Below are 23,855 nucleotides of genomic sequence, written 5' to 3'. Positions count from 1 at the left end.
CGTTTTGTACGCTCAACAAACTTTATTGCGCTCATTGTAACGCACAACGGAGACTTAGGCTGGATGATATTCGTAAAGAGATAGTTTCACGTCAGGCCTAGATCTGATGTAGACTATGGCCACTACTTATGAGGGTGACACTGCCAATGTAATGGTCACAGTGTGGGACTGAGGTTTCTTGGCACTCCAACTCCTAGCAACAGACCATAGGTACCCTTTAAACTCGGGGGTCTTCTGCTGGACCTTTATTGTGTTATTCTGGGCCTATGGTAAGATCCTCTGGTGAGTCACTGCCTGCAGATGGGCAACCTCTGACTCCAGCCCAGGATCTATAAGGAGACATTCACCCCATTTCATTTTCAGGCAAAACTTAAGTCCATATTCCAGGCCAAAATCTGTTTGAAGCACCTACAAAATAACTCAAAATAATTCACAAAGGCCCCTCCAAATATATACTAACAGGAGGTACTAGCCCAAAAATAAAGTAAGAAGTTATTACAAAGATGAAGACAAATACGTATAACATTATAAAGAAGAGATGTGAGAAAAACACAGCCAAAGATGGTACACGGGGCAGAACTAGAGCAAAAGGCATGGAAAACCTGAGAAGACGCAGCCCCCTCCCCCAATATTATTATATTCATCTTCTAATAAAACCACATGTATTGTTAGAATTGGGGACAGAGTCTCTTTTTTTTGCCTCCATTGTTTTCAATGTGATCATGTGTTAATGTGTAAAGAACCAGAGAGTTCAGCTGTAGATGTGAAATCTTCTCCATGGATGCCATGTGAAACTCGTGTGATGGCAACAGCGAGAGGTCCTGCCCAGATTAATGTTAATTCAGTTGTGTGAATATAACCTAAGATTATATAATGTCATGCCACTGGCATACTTAGCAATTTTTGAGAAGGAATACATCAGCGAGGTACTGGAGCCTGAATTAGGAACCCTTTCCCCAATGGATATAGAACATGCCCATAACCAGCAGCACTTACATTGGACCTTTCATGTCCTTGGGCAGATGCGATTTGGGCAGTGACCTAAGTTCAGCACGCTGTTGGCTTTCCCATTACGTGCCCCAGGGGAAGAGCTATCAGTGCTGTTACCAATAGCTCTTCAGTGTCAGAAGGACGTTTCTGACAGTCTGTAAGGAACGCCCTTCCTGACAGTACTTGTCCATAGACTAGTGCTGGGGAACATATATAAAACCGCATGTGCCTGAGAACATGAAAGATCCTCTTTAAAGGGGCTCTATCAGCAAAATCATGCTGATAGAGCCCCACATATGCGTGCATAGCCTTTAAAAAGGCTATTCAGGCACTGTAAAAGTTAAATTAAACTACCCCCCCGTTTTAAAATAATAACTTATATAAGAATGTTCTCTACTTACGGAACGTGCACCCTGGGCGGGCATTCAGGGTGCGCCGTCTTCTTCTTCCCTGCCTCTTCTTCCTCTGACGTCTTCGGGTGCCGTCCTCCTCCGGCGCTTGCTCGCGGACACTGATAAAAAAAAAAATAGCCCGGGCGCATGCGCAGTAGCACACGGCTTCTACTACGGCTACTGCGCATGCGCCCGGGCTATATTTTTTTATCAGTGTCCGCGAGCAAGCGCCGGAGGAGGACGGGACCCGAAGACATCGGAGGAAGAAGAGGCGGGGAAGAAGATGAAGACACACCCTGAATGCCCGCCCAGCGTGCACGTTCCGTAAGTAAATCACATTCTTTTTTAAGTTATTATTTTAAAACGGGGGGGTAGTTTAATTTAACATTTACGGTGCCTGAATAGCCTTTTTAAAGGCTATTTACGCATATGTGGGGCACTATCAGCATGATTTTGCTGATAGAGCCCCTTTAATGTACCCATAGGCCCTCATTTACTATTGTGATTAAGTCAGAACTCTTGCAAAAACTTGCAACTTGGCACATTTCTACTCTGTTACCTGCTCGCTACTACAGTGTGAGGAGCAGGGAATAAATCTGGGTGGGTTGGGTTGAAGACACCATGGTCCCACATTTACTATAATTCAAGCCACAAATCTATACCAGCCACTGGTTGGCATAAATCTGTGACCAGGCACATCTACATGCGCTACAATTACTAACAGGACAGAGCCTCTTAGCTCCTCTAGAGAGTTGTGCATCTAGCAGGGAATCAATTGACACTGGCGGAAACCTGGCTATAGTCTATGGGTTCTAGGTGTACCGCTTTGGACCAGAGTGAAAGAATAGTGGAAAATGCACTTAACCAACCATATAATGTCTTATTTCCAAATCTTAAGGCTGAGGCCCCACATTGCAGAAACACAGCTGTGTTGCAGATTTTGAGCCAAAGCCAAGAATGGCTATAAAAGGAATGAAAAACATCTAGAAAATACTTATGCTTCTTCTTCAAAAAGCTGTGTTTCTGCAACATGGGGCCGCAGCCTAAAGAACATTTCTTAGGCAGAATGCATAGTGTTAAAGGGCAAATGTTAACACTTGTCATCAGAATCAGCACCACCACTCCCTAAATTTTAGGAAAGCAGTGGACTGGTCCTTTGTGGATTACAAATGGTGTTTTATTTATCAAAAAGGTCATACAGAAAATCTGGCTAATTTGCCCATAAGAAATTATCACAGTGCAGTGCTATACAAAGGGTGTGCTTCTGCTGCCAGTCTTTGTACCACCTATTACAACAATGTATGATTTACCCATGATAGGCAGCCAAGGCACGGTCATAAAAATAGAGTATAGACAGACTAGTGTGAGGTACCAGAGGGAGAACACCAGACAGTCAGACTCCATGATAGTCAGCTGTTGGGCACGGAAAGAAGAGTTCATCATGAACAATACCCTTGACAGGTTTCATATTAACCTTTCATGTATATAGTGTGTTCTCAGCATTGGGGACCACGGTTATCGATGGGCAGTTCTAAAAGACTTTACATATACAGTCCTATGAAAAAGTTTGGGCACCCCTATTAATCTTAATCATTTTTTGTTCTAAATATTTTGGTGTTTGCAACAGCCATTTCAGTTTGATATATCTAATAACTGATGGACACAGTAATATTTCAGGATTGAAAAGAGGTTTATTGTACTAACAGAAAATGTGCAATATGCATTAAACCAAAATTTGACCGGTGCAAAAGTATGGGCACCCTTATCATTTTATTGATTTGAATTCCCCTAACTACTTTTTACTGACTTACTGAAGCACAAAATTGGTTTTGTAACCTCAGTGAGCTTTGAACTTCATAGCCAGATGTATCCAATCATGAGAAAAGGTATTTAAGGTGGCCAATTGCAAGTTGATCTCCTATTTGAATCTCCTCTGAAGAGTGGCATCATGGGCTACTCAAAACAACTCTCAAATGATCTGAAAACAAAGATTGTTCAACATAGTTGTTCAGGGGAAGGATACAAAAAGTTGTCTCAGAGATTTAACCTGTCAGTTTCCACTGTGAGGAACATAGTAAGGAAATGGAAGACCACAGGGACAGTTCTTGTTAAGCCCAGAAGTGGCAGGCCAAGAAAAATATCAGAAAGGCAGAGAAGAAGAATGGTGAGAACAGTCAAGGACAATCCACAGACCACCTCCAAAGAGCTGCAGCATCATCTTGCTGCAGATGGTGTCACTGTGCATCGGTCAACTATACAGCGCACTTTGCACAAATAGAAGCTGTATGGGAGAGTGATGAGAAAGAAGCCGTTTCTGCACGTACGCCACAAATAGAGTCGCCTGAGGTGTGAAAAAGCACATTTGGACAAGGCAGCTTCATTTTGGAAACAAAAATTGAGTTGTTTGGTTATAAAAAAAAGGCGTTATGCATGGCGTCCAAAAAGAAACAGCATTCCAAGAAAAACACATGCTACCCACTGTAAAATTTGGTGGAGGTTCCATCATGCTTTGGGGCTGTGTGGCCAATGCCGGCATCGGGAATCTTGTTAAAGTTGAGAGTCGCATGGATTCCACTCAGTATCAGCAGATTCTTGAGAATAATGTTCAAGAATCAGTGACGAAGTTGAAGTTACGCCGGGATGGATATTTCAGCAAGACAATGATCCAAAACACCGCTCCAAATCCTCAGGCATTCATGCAGAGGAACAATTACAATGTTCTGGAATGGCCATCCCAGTCCCCAGACCTGAATATCATTGAACATCTGTGGGATGATTTGAAGCGGGCTGTCCATGCTCGGCGACCATCTAACTTAACTGAACTTGAATTGTTTGTCCAAAATACCTTTATCCAGGATCCAGGAACTGATTAAAAGCTACAGGAAGCGACTAGAGGCTGTTATCTTTGCAAAAGGAGGATCTACTAAATATTAATGTCACTTTTCTGTTGAGGTGCCCATACTTTTGCACCGGTCAAATTTTGGTTTAATGCATATTGCACATTTTCTGTTAGTACAATAAACCTCATTTCAATCCTGAAATATTACTGTGTCCATCAGTTATTAGATATATCAAACTGAAATGGCTGTTATAAACACCAAAATATTTAGAACTAAAAATGATTAAGATTAATAGGGGTGCCCAAACTTTTTCATAGGACTGTATGACCTGTCCTTAAGAGCCAGCTCTGTAGACTGCTCCGAATAGTGCTGGCTACTATCTACAGTTTCCAGTATCCACTTCCACTAGGCTTAGAACCTATTCTCTGCTGAAGTCTGGGTCTTAGGGAGCGTTCACACTACCGTCGGTGTCCGACAGGCAGTGTCCGCTCCTAGTGTCCGCTCAAAATCTGTCACTGACATTAAGAGCGGACACTAGCTGTGTCCGTGACACCTGTCATTCATTTCAATGGGCATCGGGTGTGTTGTTTTGCACTCCGTGCCCGTCCTTCCCTGTCCGCAAGTGAAGATGTTAGACTTCTCAAGCGGACAGAAGAACACCGACGGTAGTGTGAACGCCCCCTTACTGTATATATAACTATATCTGGTAAAGAGCATGGGTAAATGTCAGTCAATGTGTGTTTGGGGTGGTTATAATGTTAATATCACACAAATTATTCTAAATATTTTTTTTATTGGAATACAAAAACTTTTCAATTTTCATAAATATTAAAAAACTATCTTAATAATAAAGAATTTACACAAAGTTCTTTGGATTAAAAGTCCTATTAAAAGTTCCATCTAAAGGGAAAACCTTTTAAAAGAAGTCTTTATGAGTTACGGAGACAAGAAAGAAGACCAAATAGGTGGAGACGGTGAGTTCAGACCAAATTCAGAGATTCCAGAGCACCCATACCCATCTATTTATAATGTCAGTCAGAGATTTCTTTGGAATATAGTTTGTTAAAGTCCACCTATGTCAAAAGGAGAATCTCTCAACTTCCACTTTAGGACTTTGTTCACATCTGCATTGTGCTTTCTGTTATAAATGGAAGCTACATAACCGCGTCAGACTTGTAACTCAATGGACAAATCAAATTCTTCCCATGACAGAATCTGCAATGCACATGTGAACACAGCCTTAGAGAAAGATTTTTACACTCAAACATGATATCAGATACATGGATGGGAACAAAGGATTGATGTTACTCTGGTAGTGACCGCTGGGCCAGTATTAAGGAGGAACACCGTGGTGGATAGATGTCACTTAGCACCATGTTGTAAGGAAGCATATGTTCTGAAGGTAGTGATCATTCGTCTGCTCCAGATTTTTTGTTAACCCACAGAAAAAAGTTGCACCGGGCCTGTGGGTTAGAAGAGTGACCCTCAGGACGCGCACAGACATAGAACTGACGGCCGCAGTTAGGACCGGCCTTTTTTACTGTCCGCAGGACACAGGGCTCACCATGCCCCTTACAGTTCGGCGGAGGAGGTGGCCCTTTCAGAAGAGTCTTCCAGAAGTTGCTTTGCTTTTGGCTTCCATTTTGAGTTCCAGAGGTTGGAGCTGGGGGTTGGTCTTCTTGTGTTACTACCTTCACACTCTTCACCTCAGTCACAGGATTAGAATTATTCTGTCCTTCACTCAAAGTTGTTGACTTGGGGTTGACGGGTTTGAAGAAGCCAAGAAGACTGCCCTGCCCACCGTTAGAGCCCAGTTTGCCTTTCTTGCTATCATTTCTGCTGACCTTCTCAAGTGTCCTCTTCCGGGTAGAACTTGGTTCAGAGCCTTCACTTGAGGACTGAGAACTTGACAACTCCTTGGTGTCTGCAGCTGAACCTTCAAGATCTTTATTCTTTCTAATCAGAAACTGAGAAAGTTTCTGCTGCCGGCCTGCAAACTCTGGCAGGTATTTGGTGCACAGAGCCGGGCATTTGTCAGCTGTCAGAGGACAACATTTCAGAAGTGCCTTTACTGGGCAATGGTCAGATCCCTCAACCTCTGGCATAATAATAGAATCCAAAAAGTCAGCTTCTACCAGCTTTCTGTTGGCTAGGATATAGTCTATGCGGGTGCCATAGTTGGTCTGCCGTGCGCCAGAAGCAGAGCACCAGCATGTAAATGCATTCTTCTGGGTGGGGTAGAAGTAACGGAAGCTGTCCAGAAACAGACCTTCATTTGGTTTATCACAATCTTTTGTTTTAGATACCGCAGGATCGGCAAGGAACTGGTTCAGCCACTGGCGTCCTGGGTTCTCTTCAAAGACTTCCTAAAATTTAAAAGTGAAAAACTTAAAAGGGTTTTCCTACTAACAACACTTATCCCCTATCCACAGGGGAGGTGGGTAGTGTCTGATTACTGGGGGCCTAACTGCTGGGACACCCAGCGATCATGAGAACAGATGGAGACTGTCCCCCTCTGTCACATAGAAGTGAACGATGCAGCAGTTGTGGATGCAAACCACTGCTCCCATTCACAAATGGGACTTGGGGACCCAAATTCTTCTGATCACTGGAGGTCCCAGCCTTTGGACCCCTAGTGGTCAGACAATTTTTACCTAACCTGTGTATGTGGAATATCTGTTGTCAGTTGGAAGACCCTTTTATATAAACCAAAAAACCAAAGCATAACAGTGCTAACCTATAGAAATATTATGACCATGCTAGCCCTTACTAATAAAGATATTACTAATAAAGTAGCCACCTTTTGCTTTGATTCCTGCTTTGCACATTCTCTTGATGAGCTTCAAGATGTAGTCACCGGAAATGGGTTTCACTTCACAGGTGTGCCCTGCCAGGTTTAATAAGTGGGATTTCTTGCCTTATAAATGGGGTTGAGACCATTAGTTGTGTTGTGCAGAAGTGAGGTGGTGCATTGATTTAAATGGACATCGGGTGCGTTCTTTTACTGTCCGTGGGTGTCCTTTACTGTCCGTTCCCAAAGATATCCGACTTTTCAAGTGGACAGCAAAACCCGACATGTAAATTTTGCACGGACATTAGCAGCGGACACTGTCTGACACCGACGGTAGTGTGAACGCTCCCTTAGTGATGTTAAAGTGTCTTTTTTTTTTTTTTTTTTAACTGATTCATTTAATGGATCAGTTAAAAGAACGAACACATTAGTATCAGTTAGCATCAGTTGGTATCTGTTTTTTTATTTTGCTGTTTCGGCTTTGAGCATGCGCAAAAAATAAACAGACACAAAATAATGGACAGTAACTGATGGCTATCAATTACTGTCCGTTAGAAGTCCATTGCCCATAGACTTCAATGTTAAAAAAAATAATGGAGACTTGCTGTTCGTTTTTTCAAACAGACAGAAAAGTCCTGCATGTAGGATTATTTTGTCCGCTTGAAAAAACGGACATGGGTGTAAACGGACACAAGATAAAATCCCATTGAAAAGAATGGAAATTTTAGACAGAGCAGCTAGTGTTCATGGCTAAAATGTTGTAACAGACAATAGCCACGGACACTGCTGAAGAAATCCAACAGTAGTGTGAACTAAGAGGCTCCAGCACACTCCTGTGTGTCAGAACTGAAATATACGCCAGTCAGGAACTGCTGTAGATGTCACCTATAACTTGTACCATTGTTCTGGCACGTGTTAGAGTAAATGTTTTGGGCTCAACTTGTCCTTGCCAACTTTCATAAAAAGTGTCCAGTGGGATGCGGAAGGAACAATGTGGCACGTCTTTGGTGCAAGATTATACACCCATCTAAATGTGTGTCCCAGCAAACAGACACTTCTCTATGGATAAGGTAGGTAATAAGTGTCAATCTGGGAATACTCCTTTAGGCTGAGGCCCCACGTTGCGGAAACACAGCTTTTTTTGTTGCAGCTTTTTTGCGTTTTTTTGAGCCAAAGCCAAGGATGGCTAAAAAAGGAATGGGAATGCTATAAAAAATTCTTATACTTCTCCCTTCTGCTCAATCCACTCCTGACTTTAGCTCAAAAAACCGCAACATAATCGGCAAAAAAAAAAAAAAAAGCTGTGTTTCCGCAATGTGGGGCTTCAGCGTTAGTCTGAGGTCACACATTGCGGAAAAGCTGCGCTTTTTGTTGCAGACTTTGCTGCTGTGTAAGCCAATGTCAGGAGAGGTTTAAAAAGGAATGGGAAAACTCTTAGACTTCTCCCTTCGGCTAAATCCACTTATGACGTTGGCTCAAAAAAACGCAGAAAAATCTATTTAAAATTTTTTTAATTACCGGTATTTATATTTGCTAAATATTTAACCTTTAATTGTCTATTATGGTTCTGTTTATGGGAAACCCCTTTAAATGTAGGGATTAAAAATAGGGCAAGCAATAGGTTTTTATTTTGAAGCCTTACACTATTTCTGACCTGTAAGGATAAAGCAGAGAGAAGTCTTAAAAAACCCACTCTAGTACTTACCAGATCTGTTGGATCACAGTGGTCAATGGGTTTATGAGACGTATTCACATCACCCAGAATAATCACATGGCTGAAACCAGAGAAGAAGAGCTGATTAGTCTCAATGATTCCTGTGTACATCAGACATACGTTTCCCTATAGCCTTACCCTCCATTTCTCAAAATAGCCTCCGCCCGGATTTGCAGCAAACGGTAAAAGCGCAGCTTGAAGGTTTTGCGTTCAGGCTTCTCAGGGTCTGCTCTTGGGCAGTAGACATTGATCACAGTCAGAGTGTCTTCCTTACCATCTGCTGTGCTAGAAAATAAAATTTATTACACATGTAAATCAAATGTGTAGCTGATAATGTAAGTTTGTGGGGATATAAATGCTGCAGCATCTCTGTCAGTGTAAGGTCCGTACACAAAAAGTGCTAGTGCGCCCCTCTCTGGTGGTCAACCAAAATATAACTGTTATCAGAGCCAACAGAAGAAGAGATGATAACTTACAGAATCTTGTGCTGTGTGATCACCGCTCTCCCCTCTTGATCTAAGGACAGGAGCTCCTCTTCAGAGAATTCCTCGGTGTTACCATAGCAGCCAATGGGCCCTTTCTGACCGGACAGTTGTCCAGAGAGTCCCTCCTCTGCCGCCAGCGGTGTTGTGCTGCTCTTACAGAATGTAGCAACTCCTATGGAACATAATAATTTGACTGGTGACTAGTCAACCAAATGACATAGCAGTAGTCATGATACAGTCATAACTGATATTTTACCTTCCTTATGAGGTCTAGGACAATAGTGTTCCTAAGCTACATATGATACTCACTAGCAGTCAGAACAGAGCTCCCCTCTAAGAGGAAAAGTTCTGTCCCCACTCTACTTTTCAGATCTTTATTAGGTAAAGCAGGCACAAACCTACCTATTGAAAGCCTGTCTGCCCTAGTGTTGTTTAATAAAACCTCCTTATGCCAGGACCAAACAAGAAAATTCCACAACTTGTTCTTCTGTAACTTGCTATGGCATAAACCACCCAAAATGGGCTTCATTTGTGGCTTTCAGAGAAACTCGCAGCAATAATTGACATGTTGTAGGTTAAAAATCTACTGGGCGAGTCACCGCATGTGGATGAGATTTGTTGAAATGTCTTACATGGCACTGCCCCTGTAGAGCGCAGCAGGTTGGCCGCCAACAATTTCGGGGAAATTAAATTGTGCCATCTGTGTTCCTCAGCCTTATACTTACTGAGAAAGGAGTATTATCAAACTCGTCTCTGGTACACTCAGCATACATCAGGAACATACACAGTAAAGCTTCAAGGAAGAGATGCGCATATGCCAGGAGCACCACAAAGGAGATGAGTAGTCACATAACACATCGGACTTATGTGTATTAGGCTGAGGCCTCACGCTATGAAAAGGCAGCTTTTTTTGTTGCATTTGGTGCATTTTTTTTTCTCCCAAAAATGGCTACAAGAGAAATGGGAAATATCTAGGAAATACTTATGCTTCTCCCTTCTACTCAATCCACTACTGGCTTTGGCTCAAAAAAACGCAACAAAATCTGCAATGAGGGGCCTTAGCCTTAGATGGTTTTATTAAACCAGAATAACATCTGTATATTATGACACAGTGGTATTTTAGTGTCCCATATCTTCCTGACAAATTCCCTTTAATCAAGACTCACTTACCAGAGTATCCACTTCTCACACGGCTGAAGCTGAAGTAGGAATTATACCCCTCAACGATGGCGACCGGCTCCTCCAGCAAGTCTCCTATATACAGATGATAAAATAACATAAGCCTCTGAACTCAGGCTGCTTACCTGTACCTGAGGTGAGAAGTGAAACAAAGTAGTGGGCATACAGTACATTAGAAATTACAGAGCAGAACTGGCATAAGCTGCTGAGCAGTCTGCAAAGGAAAAAACAAGGAATTTCCAATGCAGACAATGCCACTTGGTGGCCATGTACCCTATCCAGCAAAGAGAGCAGACCCTCGTGAGTTTTGAAATGGTTGCTGGCGTATCTGTGTCCAGAGCACTTACTGGTGACTTTAGTCTCCTGCAGACAGATGATATCAGCATCTAAAGAATCCAAGATTTCTTTCATTCCCACACGAGTTGCTCGGATGCCATTAATATTCCAGCTCAAGATCTTCATCCTAAAAACAAAGAGAATGTTATTCATCAAGCTAGGTCAGTAAAATTAATTCTATTTAAAAGAATCACGATTTTCACCAAAATAGTGAAATCTTTGTTAGTCCTGCCCTGAAGTCCAATATATTCTATAGTTTCTGATATGCTAATGAACTGTTTGGTGCAATGAACACGTCCCCGTAATATCTCAGCAATGGACGCACCAACCAGGAAGCAGAAAACAAGTGTTTTATTCCTGGCTGACCGTGCTTATGGTCCAACAGGGAATGTTCTGGTGAAAGACTCCCTTCGAAGGGGTATTCTGGGACTATGATATGTCAGTTTAAGTTAGGGTCTGGTGCAAGTGGGTGGGGGTCCGCTACCCATCACACCAGCTGTCTAAAGATGCCAGGCTGTTTCAGAGAGGCTTGTGACCTTACATTCATAGTTCATTTAATCATGCTGCATTCCATCCAAATGAATGGCAGTGAGTTTTATTACCAAGCACAGACACTATATAATGTATGGCACTGTTCTGATGCCAGACCGGATTCCTTTATCAATGAACCTAGTAACAATAAAACTACAGAGAGCACTCAGTGTCTCAGTGTCACCCCTATATAAGGATATTTGAGGCTATTTAAGGCTAGGGTAAACACAGTGACTTTCATTGTGTGACCAAAGATAAGCTTTCACTTATGTTAGAGAATGCAGTCACACTGTGACCCTGAGTGTGCTGCGACCGTGACTTCTAGTTGCAACGATCATGGCACCCTTGGCTCGTAGTGTGATTCCATTCCCTACCATCAGGAGTCATAGCCAAAATAACTGTATAGTCCTAGCCAAAATCAAAAGTCGCAGAAAATTCAGACTAATCCACAGGCAGCAGGTTCTACAGTGGGAGGAGCGGAGCAGACTGATATAATATAGTTTTGTAGAAAAAGATTCTATAAAACTTGCTATTTAGTGTACTCCATCTTGGCTTATTCTGGATTCAGAGTCCAGTGAGTGGTGCTACTTAGTAACTGATAGCTAGATCTGTGTACAATCATAAATGTAAAGTGTCAATTGCTGAATAGGACCACACACTGGACTCCTCGGGATTCGGATAGGTCATCAATGGTGGGGTCCGATTCCTGGTTCCTCAAGGTCTGTTCATTAAACAGTCCATGACATTTGAGCAATCCCTGTAAACTCTATCAGAAGCCTTCAGCCCTTGTGCTGCTGTATACCTACAGCTTCCAGCATGCACACTTTCTTAGCTGTCCTTGGAATACCCATTTGTAGTCAAACAACAGCTGGAATGCTGAAAGTTGTTGAAAAGGTCTACATTGTATATAACCAGACACAGCGACCTACATTGCATACTGGCCGTGCCTGGTATTGCAGCTCAGTCACAATCAGGGTGAAGAGAGAGCAGTGCACATGTAGCCAGGCAATGAGAAACTACAGTTCCCAGCATGCTCTATCAGCAGATGGGAGTTGTAGTCTCACCACAGCAGGAGGCACAGATATAACCCATTGCTCACTAGATATGACACACCTACAGCTGTCCTGGCCTCCCCCCGCCATGTCTGCAGCGCCCTGTGTCACAGGATCAGCTCATGACAGCGACAGCCTCTTCTATTTCCCGCCTCCTGTTCAAGGGGAGTCCTGCAGCCCGGGATCCCGGCGCATAGATAATGCGTCATCGCTTTGGGCGGGGCTTGTCGCCCAAAGCGATGTTATGACGTCACGGACTGGCGCGTCTCCCAGTAATCTAAACTGCTGCGCGCTAGTAAACGCTATATAGACGACTAGGTTGGGATTATAGAGGACAGGCAGCGACAGGGCTAAATATAGGCGGGTTCTGGCCACAACAGCATGTAGGCCCATTGGGTGGTGAATTAGCTGCTATGTTATGTGTCACCCTACTTTCCCAGGTGCAGATAAGGTATTGATATAGTCTTTAAAGATTAGGAAAAAAAATAGAACCATATATATAGTTATGAAACTGTTATGTGTGTATACCGCTATACAGACAGTTACCATACAAAACACATCATATAAAGACTAGAGATGAGCCAGTAGTATTCGAATGAATACCATACGTATGCGTGTAATCGGCCAAACATCAAGGGGTTAAACACATTGAATACTCGAAGCATTTAACCCCTTGGTGTTTGGCCGATTGCACGCATTCCTATGCCGGCGAGGTATTCGATCTACTACTTGCACATCTCTAATAAAGACCACTAAGGGCTCGTTCACGTGGGGCGGAATTTGGACGCGGAATCCGCCTCCATATAATAGAGGTCTATGTAGCGTTTGTTTTTCCGCTAGCTGATGCGATGTGACCTTTCTTGAGGAGGATTACACCTCAGGAAATCAATGCAAGTGAATGGGAGGTGGAAAACTGCTAACACCTCAAAAAAAACGCCTCATGTCCAAAAACCGCTTCCTAATTCCTGAAGTGTTTTTTTCAGGACCAATTTCCGCCACCCCCTATTCACGTGTGAACTAAGCCTAACACCTCTATACTAGGCCCAGGTAGCACACTACCTTGACACTGTGACTACATCCATGAGATAGTCATGCACTGCACATAGTTCTATCCTAACAAGCATCAGATCAAGTAAAGGGCTTTTCCGGCCGATATATATATATATTTTTTTATACTGATCTATCTACAGGACAGCTTACCAGTATGTCAGTATGTAACCTGTCAGGGTTTGACACCAGAACCCCACGCAGATCATCTGTTTTAGCAGCTTTTGGGTGTCAGACGCTGCTTGTGGACAAGATGTCGCATCACTACTATTGAAGCAATAGGATTGGCGCTGCAATTACCCAGAAACTCCACTATACAGAGGATGGCGCTGCTGTGCCAGTCCTACTACTTGAATAGTAGCGGTGCTGCATCGTCTATTATAAGCTCTCAGCACTCGGAGGCCGCTAGGACAGACAGACCCAACAAATCACATACTGATGTCCTGTTCTGTGGATCCTGGGGACAGGTCATCAGTATCAAAAATCAGTTTGTGTCTGAAAACTCCTTTAAAATAGTGAATTAATAATATTCTTTTTTGCCTCCAGTAATAACATTCCCCTTTTTGCCCGTATGCAATACAGATGAGCAATTATTCTACTGCCCCCTCATACATCAATCCCCCTTACTAATAATAGTTCCTTCATATAAATAATAATCCCCCCTTTATCAGTAATAAAGTAATCAGTAGTAATTAATATCCCCCATTATAAATCATAGTTTACCCAGCCTCATTAATAATACTCCCTCCATAATAATAATAAAAGTTCCGCCTTACAAATAGCCCCCCATATAATAGTTCCCAAGCCTTAAAGGAATTCTAGCATTAAAGGGGCTCTATCAGCAAAATCATGCTGGTCGAGCCCCACATATGCGTGAATAGCCTTTAAAAAGGCTATTCAGGCACCGTAAATGTTATATTAAACTACCCCGCCGTTTTAAAATAAAACCCTAAAAAAGAATGTGATCTACTTACGCATCGTGCACGCTGGGCGGGCATTCAGGGTGTGTCCTCATCTTCATCCACGCCTCTTCTTCCTCCGATGTCCTCCGGTCCCGTCCTCCTCCAGCGCTCGCTCGCGGACACTGATATAAAAAAAATGGCCTGGGCGCATGCGCAGTAGCATGTGGCTTCTACTACGGCTACTACGCAGGCACCCAGGGCATTTTTTTTTATCAGTGTCAGTTCGCGAGCGCTGGAGGAGGATGGGACCGGAGGACATCAGAGGAAGAAGAGGCGTGGATGAAGAAGACACACCCTGAATGCACGATGCGTAAGTAGATAACATTCTTTTTTAGGGTTTTATTTTAAAACGGGGGGGGGGGTAGTTTAATATAACATTTACGGTGCCTGAATAGCCTTTTTAAAGGCTATGCACGCATATGTGGGGCTCTATCTGCATGATTTTGCACATAGAGCCCCTTTAAAATCTCTTTTGGAACTAAGACCACGTCGGAATAGCCTTAAAGAGGACCTTTCATGGGTTTGGGCACAGGCAGTTCTATATACTGCTGGAAAGCCGACAGCATACTGTACAGCGGGATAGATGCTGCTGTGGAGAAGGACGTTCCTGACAGACTGTCAGGAACGCCCTTCTGACTGTAAAGAGCTACGGTACCGGACCGCTAGCTCTTCACCCGGGGCACAGATCGGGGAAGCCAACAGTGCGCTGAACTCAGCGCACTGTCGGCTTTCCAGCAGTATATAGAACTGCCTGTGCCCCAAACTATGAAAGGTCTTCTTTAAGAAAGGCTATTCTTCTTCTACCGTTATTACTCTGATCTGCGCCACCGTTACGGTGTTATTTTGTTTTTTTTGTAGTATGCAAATAAGTCTTCACAAAGCAAGGGGGCACCCTCTGTGCTGTCTGAAGCCCCCCCCACAACACCTCCATCTTCTTCTCCTGACAGCCTCTTCACTGCATCATCGATCTTGTCTTCAGCTGAAGGAGACGACTGTGCATGTCCGTCGACCTTTTTCCTGTAGCCTCTTACACAAGTGCCTGTTCGGCCGCAGGAAAATGGGCTGAAATGTGCAACCCCCAACGCCGGTCCTGTATACAGCACTCACTCACTGTTCTCTCAGTTACATAATGTTCTTCTCTTATAAACCATTATCAGAGGATTATATATACTTCACTCTCTCGCTGAAGATCTCTGCTATCAGCCATTATCAGAGGGTTATATATACTTATATACTGCACTCTCTCACTGCAGATCTCTGCTATCAGCCAATACCAGAGGATTATATATACGTATATACTGCTCTCTCACTGCAGATCTCTGTTATCAGCCATTATCAGAGGATTATATTGTTGGGGACATTAAAGTGTCCTCATAAGAGTATGTTGCAGAGTTCCAAATTAGATAATTAATTAACAGGCCTAGATGGACTGCAGCCATCTTTCGTTTAAGCCTGGAGAACTGATTAAAGACACAAGATGGTAGTGTATCAAAAGAGTTCTGATTTTATTATAAGAAAAAGGTAGTTTAAATACATTACAGACAAAGAGCTGGCTTGGCTATTCTAATCAGGTACAACATAATTGGTTATAGAGATATAAGACAAGCCTGGCACATGACTATTAGCTGAGGCCTGATATAATCTGCATCTCATTAATTTTCAGAACTGGGATGGACTTTCCCATGAAACAAAGAAGGATTCAAATACTTATGTGTGAGCTAACATCCCAGACTATGTCTATATGTATATATCATGGCAAAAGAGATAAGATGACACGTTCCATAGACCCTGTGTCTATACACTCTAAGTGACCTTCATATACCATAAAATATAACAAAGTGCCCAGATACCATAAGATTAATACTTTTGTTGGTTATGTGTCCATACATCATGTAAAGGAGATAAGAGATATACAAAGTCAGCTGCATCTTCTCAAAATGAGGCCCTTGAGAGATAATGATTAGTAACCTATGCATTAACGTTCATTATCACGATTAGTAACCTATGCATTAACGTTCATTATCACATTCCTTAAAGTCTAACAAAGGGCCTCCTTGACTTAAGAAGAAAAAAAACATACTTATACAGTTTATATTTGAAAGAGTCCAAGATGGCTGTCAAAATACAAAGATGGAGGACTTAACTCTAACAATATATACTTATATACTGCTCTCTCACTGCAGATCTCTGCTATCAGCCATTATAAGAGCATTGAATATATGCAATTATTCAGCTTTTGCTCTGTTCTCCCTTATCAGTCATTATTACAGGATCGTATATGTACATAGCCTACATATACAGCACTCTATTATCAGCATTAACAATAACAACCAATCAGATTAATACTTTCATTTTCCAAGGAGCCTTGGCCAGATGATGGCTGGATTGGTTGCTATGGGCAAATGCCTCATTTTCTTTCCCACCTCTTTAGATAAGTCATGTCCTTTACATCTCACGCTCAGTTCACACTAGTGTTGTGTTTCCATTGTTTGCGTCCCCCGACTTTAACAACAGAGATGCAATACTAGTGTAAGCCTAGCCCTCCATGCAGAACTTTTCTTCCTTCGATTATTGTCAGACTGTAAACGCAGCCTTATGCTTTTTGGGCATATATTAACATGTGCGATTGTAGCTCTTGAAGAGGGGCTGCACATGACACTTGTTCTTCTTGACTTTGGTGTGATATTTTTGACTCCATCTTGAAAGTTAGGGTCCTATAGGCGGGGTGACCCACTATGGAGCACATTTATCAAGACACTGGCGCCATTATTTAGTTTTGTCTAATTTTTTCCCCTTTTTTCTTGGTTTTTGGGACGATATTTACTACTCATTTGTGTCTGTTTTCCCAACAAAATCACTCCCTCGTTTTGCAATTTTGGTGAGAAAAGGGGGCATGGTTTATTTTGAGTCACCTTTTACAATATGATTACATGTTGAATTTGCACTTCAATAAAAAAAAAAAAAAAACATGTCAGACAACATAGGAATCTCAATTCCATGTGATGAATTTTGCGCAAGATTTATGGTGCAAGTGCGACTTTTTGATAAATTAGGCACAAATATTGGCAATATGAAGTTCCGGGCTGGTCACGTGATCAGAACCAGCGCCAGTCACTCCACCTCCTCTCCTGTTTTCACAGGTAGTCATCTGTGCTATGAGGGGCTGCAGACTATGGTAAAACTAGCCCCCACAGGAGAGGATGGAGGAGGCAGAATGACCCAAGGATGGTGCCAAACATGTCACCTGGAGTCTGAACTAGTTTAGAACCCCCAGGTCCAGCATGATCAAATGCATGGAGAAAATAAGTTAAATCTCTGGATGTCGCCTTCACACCATTGGTAGTCTGGGGCCATTGTATGTTACCACCCGCAGACTCTACTCCACATGGCAAATGATCGGCCATATTCATCCAATTATGCCATACATCAATAATTTTATGCGACCAACGTCCAAAAACATCCAACATGAATGACTTTACTTTTGACCTGCTAATCGGATTTACGTAATGACCATCGCCCAGGTGGTCAGTCGGCCATTTTGGCCATGAAAGTCTAATGTGTATGACCACCGTTGCTGACAACCCTGAGCATGTGCAGATAGATATGTGAGCCCCTGTGTCTTTGTAGCAAGAACATTCCTTTGCAGGGTACTAAAGGGTTAATCCCATACATGCTATACAGTACAACAATAAATCAGAGCGATGACTGACACCAGGACTACATGGGACTCCGCTCAAGGGCAGAAAGGGGAGTGCTCCAATTGTAGGGAGAGCGACACGGGCTTCACACTCTTAAGATTCTTCCTGTAATCCTCGCCAAGGATAGGGGTGATAGGGAGCAGAGGTCAGCCATGGCCGGCAGTCCTGTGTAAGTCACCTCGGCCGCTCCTCTCATGGTGCACGCACAGGGTTGTCGTCTTCTTGCTGGCTGGAGTACCTGTCTTGCAGGAAGCACATTTCCTTTTAATATGTCTTAAGTCAGGGTGTCCTGGGATTGGCCCAGGGTGTCAGCAGCTCTCTTGTGAGCAGCCAGAGGATTATTGAGTGTTGCAAGAACAGCAGGTGTTTGAGGAATATATTAAGCTGCAGTCAGTAAGGCATAAAGGGCAGGGGCAGGTTTTATTTTTATTCCTGTTTGGTAAAGCTGACCTTTCGTAAGTGCGGGGAGCTGAAGGCTAACTGTGGCCCTGGGTCATATGCACACAATACAATGGACGGGAAAAACAGGACACAGGAAGAAAAGGCCTCCCGGATCCCAGGTGAGAGCTTTGGCTGCAGGGATTGTGAGTAGTGGGGATACACAAACAAATATCGGGCTGGTCCACACTTAGTGTTTTCATGAAAAATCACATTTTTGTGGTGCTGTCGTGTGTGTTTTTGGTCAAAAATGCTGTGGCCAGATGAAATGAACTACATACAAGGTGCTCTGGTTTCTTTGGGGGTGTTTTTGGTGGTGTTTTTGGTGGTTTTTTGTTTTTGTCCTCTGTTGATGTGAAATACGTCAGTAAAAAAGTGTGTTAAAAATTGAACAAAAAAAAAATACTTGGAATGTGGGAAAAAAAAGTCTGGTCTTGGTGGTGTATTTGTTACAGTTGGACCTTATTCACATGATCGTTCTGTTTTTCACTGATCTAAAGTTCATGAGAAAAAAACCAAAACCATATTTTGGCTTTATTCACATGACTGTGAGAAACGGCCAAGTCTATGGGTGTGTTCACATGTCTGGTCTTGTTTCTGTCAAAACGGACAGAGGTACAGCATATTGTGTAAAATGGTTCAGACTCGGGCTATGTTCACATCTGTGTCCCTGAAAATCAGCGGAGGAAAAAGTTCCAAATAGAGTCCGCCTGTTTGAGGTCTAAAATGTCAGACCCCATTACAGTCAATGGGTTCCTTCAGACTCTGTTGCTGCGATTTTAGCAGTTCACCTCTCCGTTGTTCTGATCCTCTGACGGAGATGCAACACTGATGTGAACCTAGCGTCATTCACTCTAATTTGGGAATTTATCAATCCCTTGACTCCAGTTTTTGGGTATAGAGGGATTGTGGTGCACATTTGGTACAGGGCGCTTCTTGTACTACACAACCCCTGTTCTGTGCTTCACTCACCACATTGTGCGAAGGGTCGGGACAGGGATCCCAGTTTTCTGGTGTGGGTTATAATGGAAATCTACACCGCTTCATAACTGGCATAGGTCTCTATTCTCATGGGGTTGTGCTGATTTGGACACTTATTCCTTACCCATGGATGGAGGATAAGCATCAGATCACTGGGAGGGTCCGATCACCAGGTCCCCAAGCGATCAGGGGAATGGCGCATTGAAAGGCCTCCATGCCTCCTCCTTGTAAACGTGTGTGCCTGGTGTTCCATTCCCTGCTATGGGGCTGCCAGGACTGCAATCTCCGGCTGCGCAGTCCCCTAGCAGTGAATAGAGAGCGGATCACACAAGTACACTGGTGCTCCATTTACAAGAAGGGGGCAGGGGGGACTTTCAGTCTCCAGTTCTCCTGATTGTTGGGAAACCTGCTGGTAGGACCCCAAGTGACCTCAGACTAATCCCCTGTCCTGTAGATGGGGGATGAATGTCCTTAATTGGACAACCCTTATAAGGGTGCAGCCGCCAATGATCACTCGATTATACAGTATGCAACAAAGGCCCCAAGTAGCGGGCCGCAGCCAAAAAGTGATGCGGTGGAAATGCGTTTCAGTTTTTCCCACAGCACTTTTCTTAGAAAGTCCAGAATTTTTCCTCTGTGGACTTTCTGCTTCAATTATACCTATACGGAAAACGCCAGCATTTCCATAGGTATCATTGACATGCAGCGATTCACAGAAACACGAGCATTTTTGAAATCGCAGCATTTCCGCTACAAGTTGTTTTTTTTTTTGTTTTTTTTTTGCAACATTTGGAAAAACATTTGAATTAGTCAGAATTCCAGCCACTTTATAGGTACTGTAACAGCATGATTTTTCCACCGCAACCAAATCACAATGTTTACGCTGTATGGGGCCCCGGCCCTATTGTGCTCTTATCGGCATCCGCATATGTCTACCACACTGTGAGCATGCACCTTAGGGTCGGTTCACACTAGCTTATTTGTTCCGTCCGGAAGGAGTCCACATGAGAACCCCCCGGGCAGAATGCAAGCGCAACTGCAAGCGCTGTGCAGTTAAAGCGAATGGACCCCATAGACTATAATGGGGTCCATGTGCTTGCCGCATACGAATCATTTCTGCGGGCAGTGCGCGGCAAGTACACGGATCCCATTATAGTCTATGGGGTCCATGCGCTTTAACTGTGCAGCGCTTGCAGTTGCGCTTGTATTCCGTCCGGGGGTCCTCATGCAGACCCCTTCCGGACGGAACAAATAAGCTAGTGTGAACCGGGCACTAAATCTAGTGCTACTATGACTAGTCATTGCACAATATAATATCTCAGTGTTGAGCTAGTTACACATCGTACCCAATGGTAGTGAATGTGGTCCTGTTGCGCCCCACAAGTTACCATGACAAGACCTGACAGCAGAAATCCAGAGCCCAGGTATTGTAGTGCAGTGAAGGTGACAACACCAGATGTAGCTGAATATAATCGCCTGACTGGTTTAGTAATACATTGTGTGGTTTTAGTGACTATTTCAGTTCTCGTATTTTATGTGTTTGCCCCCGGGCCGCTACAGTGTTTAACAGGTTTCTGTTACTGTAAGATAAATATTATGAATGGGGGATGAGAAATATTGTTTGATCCATTCTATAATGTTCAGACATTGATGTTTTCAGAAGAAAAAAAAAAAGTCAGAAACCACCCAGCTGCTGCAATGTGTGAACACCCAAGAAAATCTGCACGCTACTTGTAGTATTTAACCCCTACTAATACTCTAGGTACATTGTAGAATACATTAAAGGGGTTTTCTGTGAGTTACATATTATCCTTATCTGATCAGTGGGGTCGGTCTACAGATCAGTCCCTTATAAGTGAATGGGGCTGAGCTGCTGTACTAAGCACTGCCTCTGCAGTATGTAGTGTATGGCGCTGTCCTGAAGTTACAACTCTCAGCATCCAAACTTGTTCTGTTCTTCTTAGGCCCCATTCGCACAGGGCAAGAGGGGGGCCAATTTTGGGGCAGAATCCACGTCATAATCCGCCCCCTCACAATGGTGGTCTATGTAGACCACTGCCCTTTCTTCAGGAAGATTCCGCAGCTGAATCAGCCGCGGTGTCTGCCTCGTGACCGCACCCTCCAGACTAGGCCCATTCATTTGGGCCTAATTCGGAGCTGAAAGCTGCGACAGGATGCCTTGCAATGCACTGGCATCGACAGAATATGACATGCGGAATCCCCATGTGATTGCAGCCTTAGGGGGCATTCACACTACGTATATGGCAGCTCATTCTGAACGTAAAACACGTTCAGAATCAGTGCGTATAAAGCAGTTCCCATTCATTTCTATGGGAGCCGGCATACGAGCGCTCCCCATAGAAATGAATGGGCTGCTTTTTTCACTACGAGCAGTCCCATTGAAGTGAATGGGAAGTGTCTGTGTGTACGGCTAGCTCTGCTCGTGCCGAGCCATATACACCAGCACTTCCCATTCACTTCAATGGGACTGCTCGTAGTGAAAAAAGCAGCCCATTCATTTCTATGGGGAGCGCTCGTATGCCGGCTCCCATAGAAATGAATGGAACTGCTTTATACACTGCTTATTCTGAACGTGTTTTACGTTCAGAATAAGCTGCCGTATACGTAGTGTGAATGCACCCTTAGATCTCCCACAGAAGTGAGTGGAGCATGCTGGGAGCTGTAGTTTCACGCCAATTGAGTGCCAAAGGTTGATGATCCCTGCAGCCACAGCTAACTTCATTGATCATCTGACTGTTTGGGACTTTTGCAAAGCCCTGAAATGCGGAATTTGGAAGAGGGGATCACGGGTAATGTACATCTTGTTAGACATTGCCACGTGTATGTTCTTATATGATATTATATGGCATCATGGAGATCCAGTCTCATGGTATAAACAGACGTGGTGGTTCTGCTGCTTCCAAGGCATGTTATATTCTGCCTAGGTACAGTATGAGAGTTGTATTCCATCCAGTCTGTAGGAGTACTAGCACAATGTGCTAAATGAACAGAGCAGGATTTCCGCTAGATGGCGCTCTCTACAAACTGTCTCCAGAACTGTTCCTATGGAACTATAAGCACAGTCACAGAGCTCGGGCTCATTCTAATACAAGTTTATTCCTGATCCAGATTGGCACCTCCATAGCTGAGATGTTACATTATTTCCTGACTGGTGTAACAAGGGCATCACCATTGCCATCATTACACCAAAGAGCTATGTCCTTGCTATCACTGATAGGGCTAGACAGAGTACATGTCAATCACAGAAGGAAGGGGAATGGAGCATTGAAAAGTATAGCTATTTGGTGCAATAAGAGCAATGGGGACGCCTTCGTTGCACCAAACATCTCATTATCATATTGGAAATAAAGCTAATAACTCAGCAATGGAGGCACCGATGGGGGAAGCAGGGACGGATCTGGTTCTGGTGTACTTCGTTGTATCTCTGCCATAAATGTACAAGTAGATAACAATGCTGGAAGTTGAAATAACAAGTCACTGATCCATCTCTGCCATGGTCTGCGGCCTGGTCGTCTTGGCCTGGTCGTCTTGGTCTGCGGCCTGGTCTTGGTCTGTACAGTCTTTCAGCATGAATGACTTCAACTTCAGCACCCAACAACTACCTATAAAAATCCAACATGGCAGATCAGATTTTCTTTTTTTTTTTTTTACAGATCTCTACATTTGTGCAGCTTTTGTCTTGTGTATTTGTATAATGAAAGTTCACAAATATCTACAATAAAATGGTCTAAATTGTCCAATCTATGTAGTGTATGGTCAGCTATAGTCCTGTAGTACGTTATAAAGGAACATGGCGGACCTTCTCATTGTACTGCCTATGTCATGGAGGTAAGAGAGTCAATGGGTGCTGTAGCAAGTAAATGGAACATGTTGGCTCTATAGCTATACCATAGACTGGAAGTTCTGTAGCCACATATGGCGGCATCTGGTGGAATATTCCTGAAAGCCTCCATGTTTTATTCGGGTTCTCAGTAAAATGGTGATGTTTGGCCTATGATCTCTTGCGATGGACTTTGTAAAGTGTTTTACATCAGATCCACTGAGGAACAGTTTGTGTATTTGGTTTTTCCTTTGTAGAATTTGGAACCACAGCTTTGACATTTCGGCCGTTTCGTGTCCTGTTTTTGTATCTGGTATTTATTACTACGTCTTGTACTATAACAGAATGTTCTCATACTAATGTGTCCCTGTCCCTGTGGGGTCTCTGACTTTGTAAGTGATGGTGATACCACACAGATGTTACACAGCAGTTCCCTAATATACTGCTATAGGCATCGCTGGCCCTTCCATGTGGGAAAGTTATGTAAAAATACAGAATGGACGCAACATTTCATACATGACCAGTACTAAGGGTACACGGAGAGGCGGCGGCCTAGCTGCGAACATCCCCAGGACTGG

The 23,855-nt window shown here is 43.4% G+C and overlaps 2 protein-coding genes across 2 annotated transcripts in view; one reads left to right on the top strand and one right to left on the bottom strand.

Moving 5' to 3' along the window:
- Window positions 1-5,245: 5,245 nt before the first annotated feature.
- APEX2 (apurinic/apyrimidinic endodeoxyribonuclease 2) lies at window positions 5,246-12,491 on the bottom strand. The gene is made up of 7 exons (XM_075260458.1): window positions 12,372-12,491; window positions 10,739-10,854; window positions 10,383-10,466; window positions 9,204-9,384; window positions 8,866-9,012; window positions 8,719-8,788; window positions 5,246-6,588 (listed from the first exon to the last, which is right to left on the bottom strand). The coding sequence occupies exons 1-7, from the start codon at window positions 12,398-12,400 to the stop codon at window positions 5,632-5,634; spliced, it is 1,584 nt and encodes a 527-aa protein (XP_075116559.1). The 5' UTR covers window positions 12,401-12,491; the 3' UTR covers window positions 5,246-5,631.
- Window positions 12,492-18,136: 5,645 nt separating this feature from the next.
- The window catches only part of PFKFB1 (6-phosphofructo-2-kinase/fructose-2,6-biphosphatase 1), a 36,367-nt gene continuing 30,648 nt past the window's right edge, over window positions 18,137-23,855 (top strand). Inside the window, exon 1 of the mRNA XM_075260048.1 lies at window positions 18,137-18,577. Within this exon, the coding sequence (XP_075116149.1) occupies window positions 18,529-18,577 (49 nt within the window). The 5' untranslated portion in view covers window positions 18,137-18,528. The remainder of the gene's footprint in view (window positions 18,578-23,855) is intronic.

The sequence above is a fragment of the Leptodactylus fuscus genome, chromosome 11 (assembly GCF_031893055.1).
Source record: "Leptodactylus fuscus isolate aLepFus1 chromosome 11, aLepFus1.hap2, whole genome shotgun sequence".
Classification (NCBI taxonomy): Eukaryota; Metazoa; Chordata; class Amphibia; order Anura; family Leptodactylidae; genus Leptodactylus; species Leptodactylus fuscus.
The sequence above is the reverse complement of the archived record's forward strand: the minus strand, read 5'-3'. Positions and strand labels throughout refer to the sequence as shown.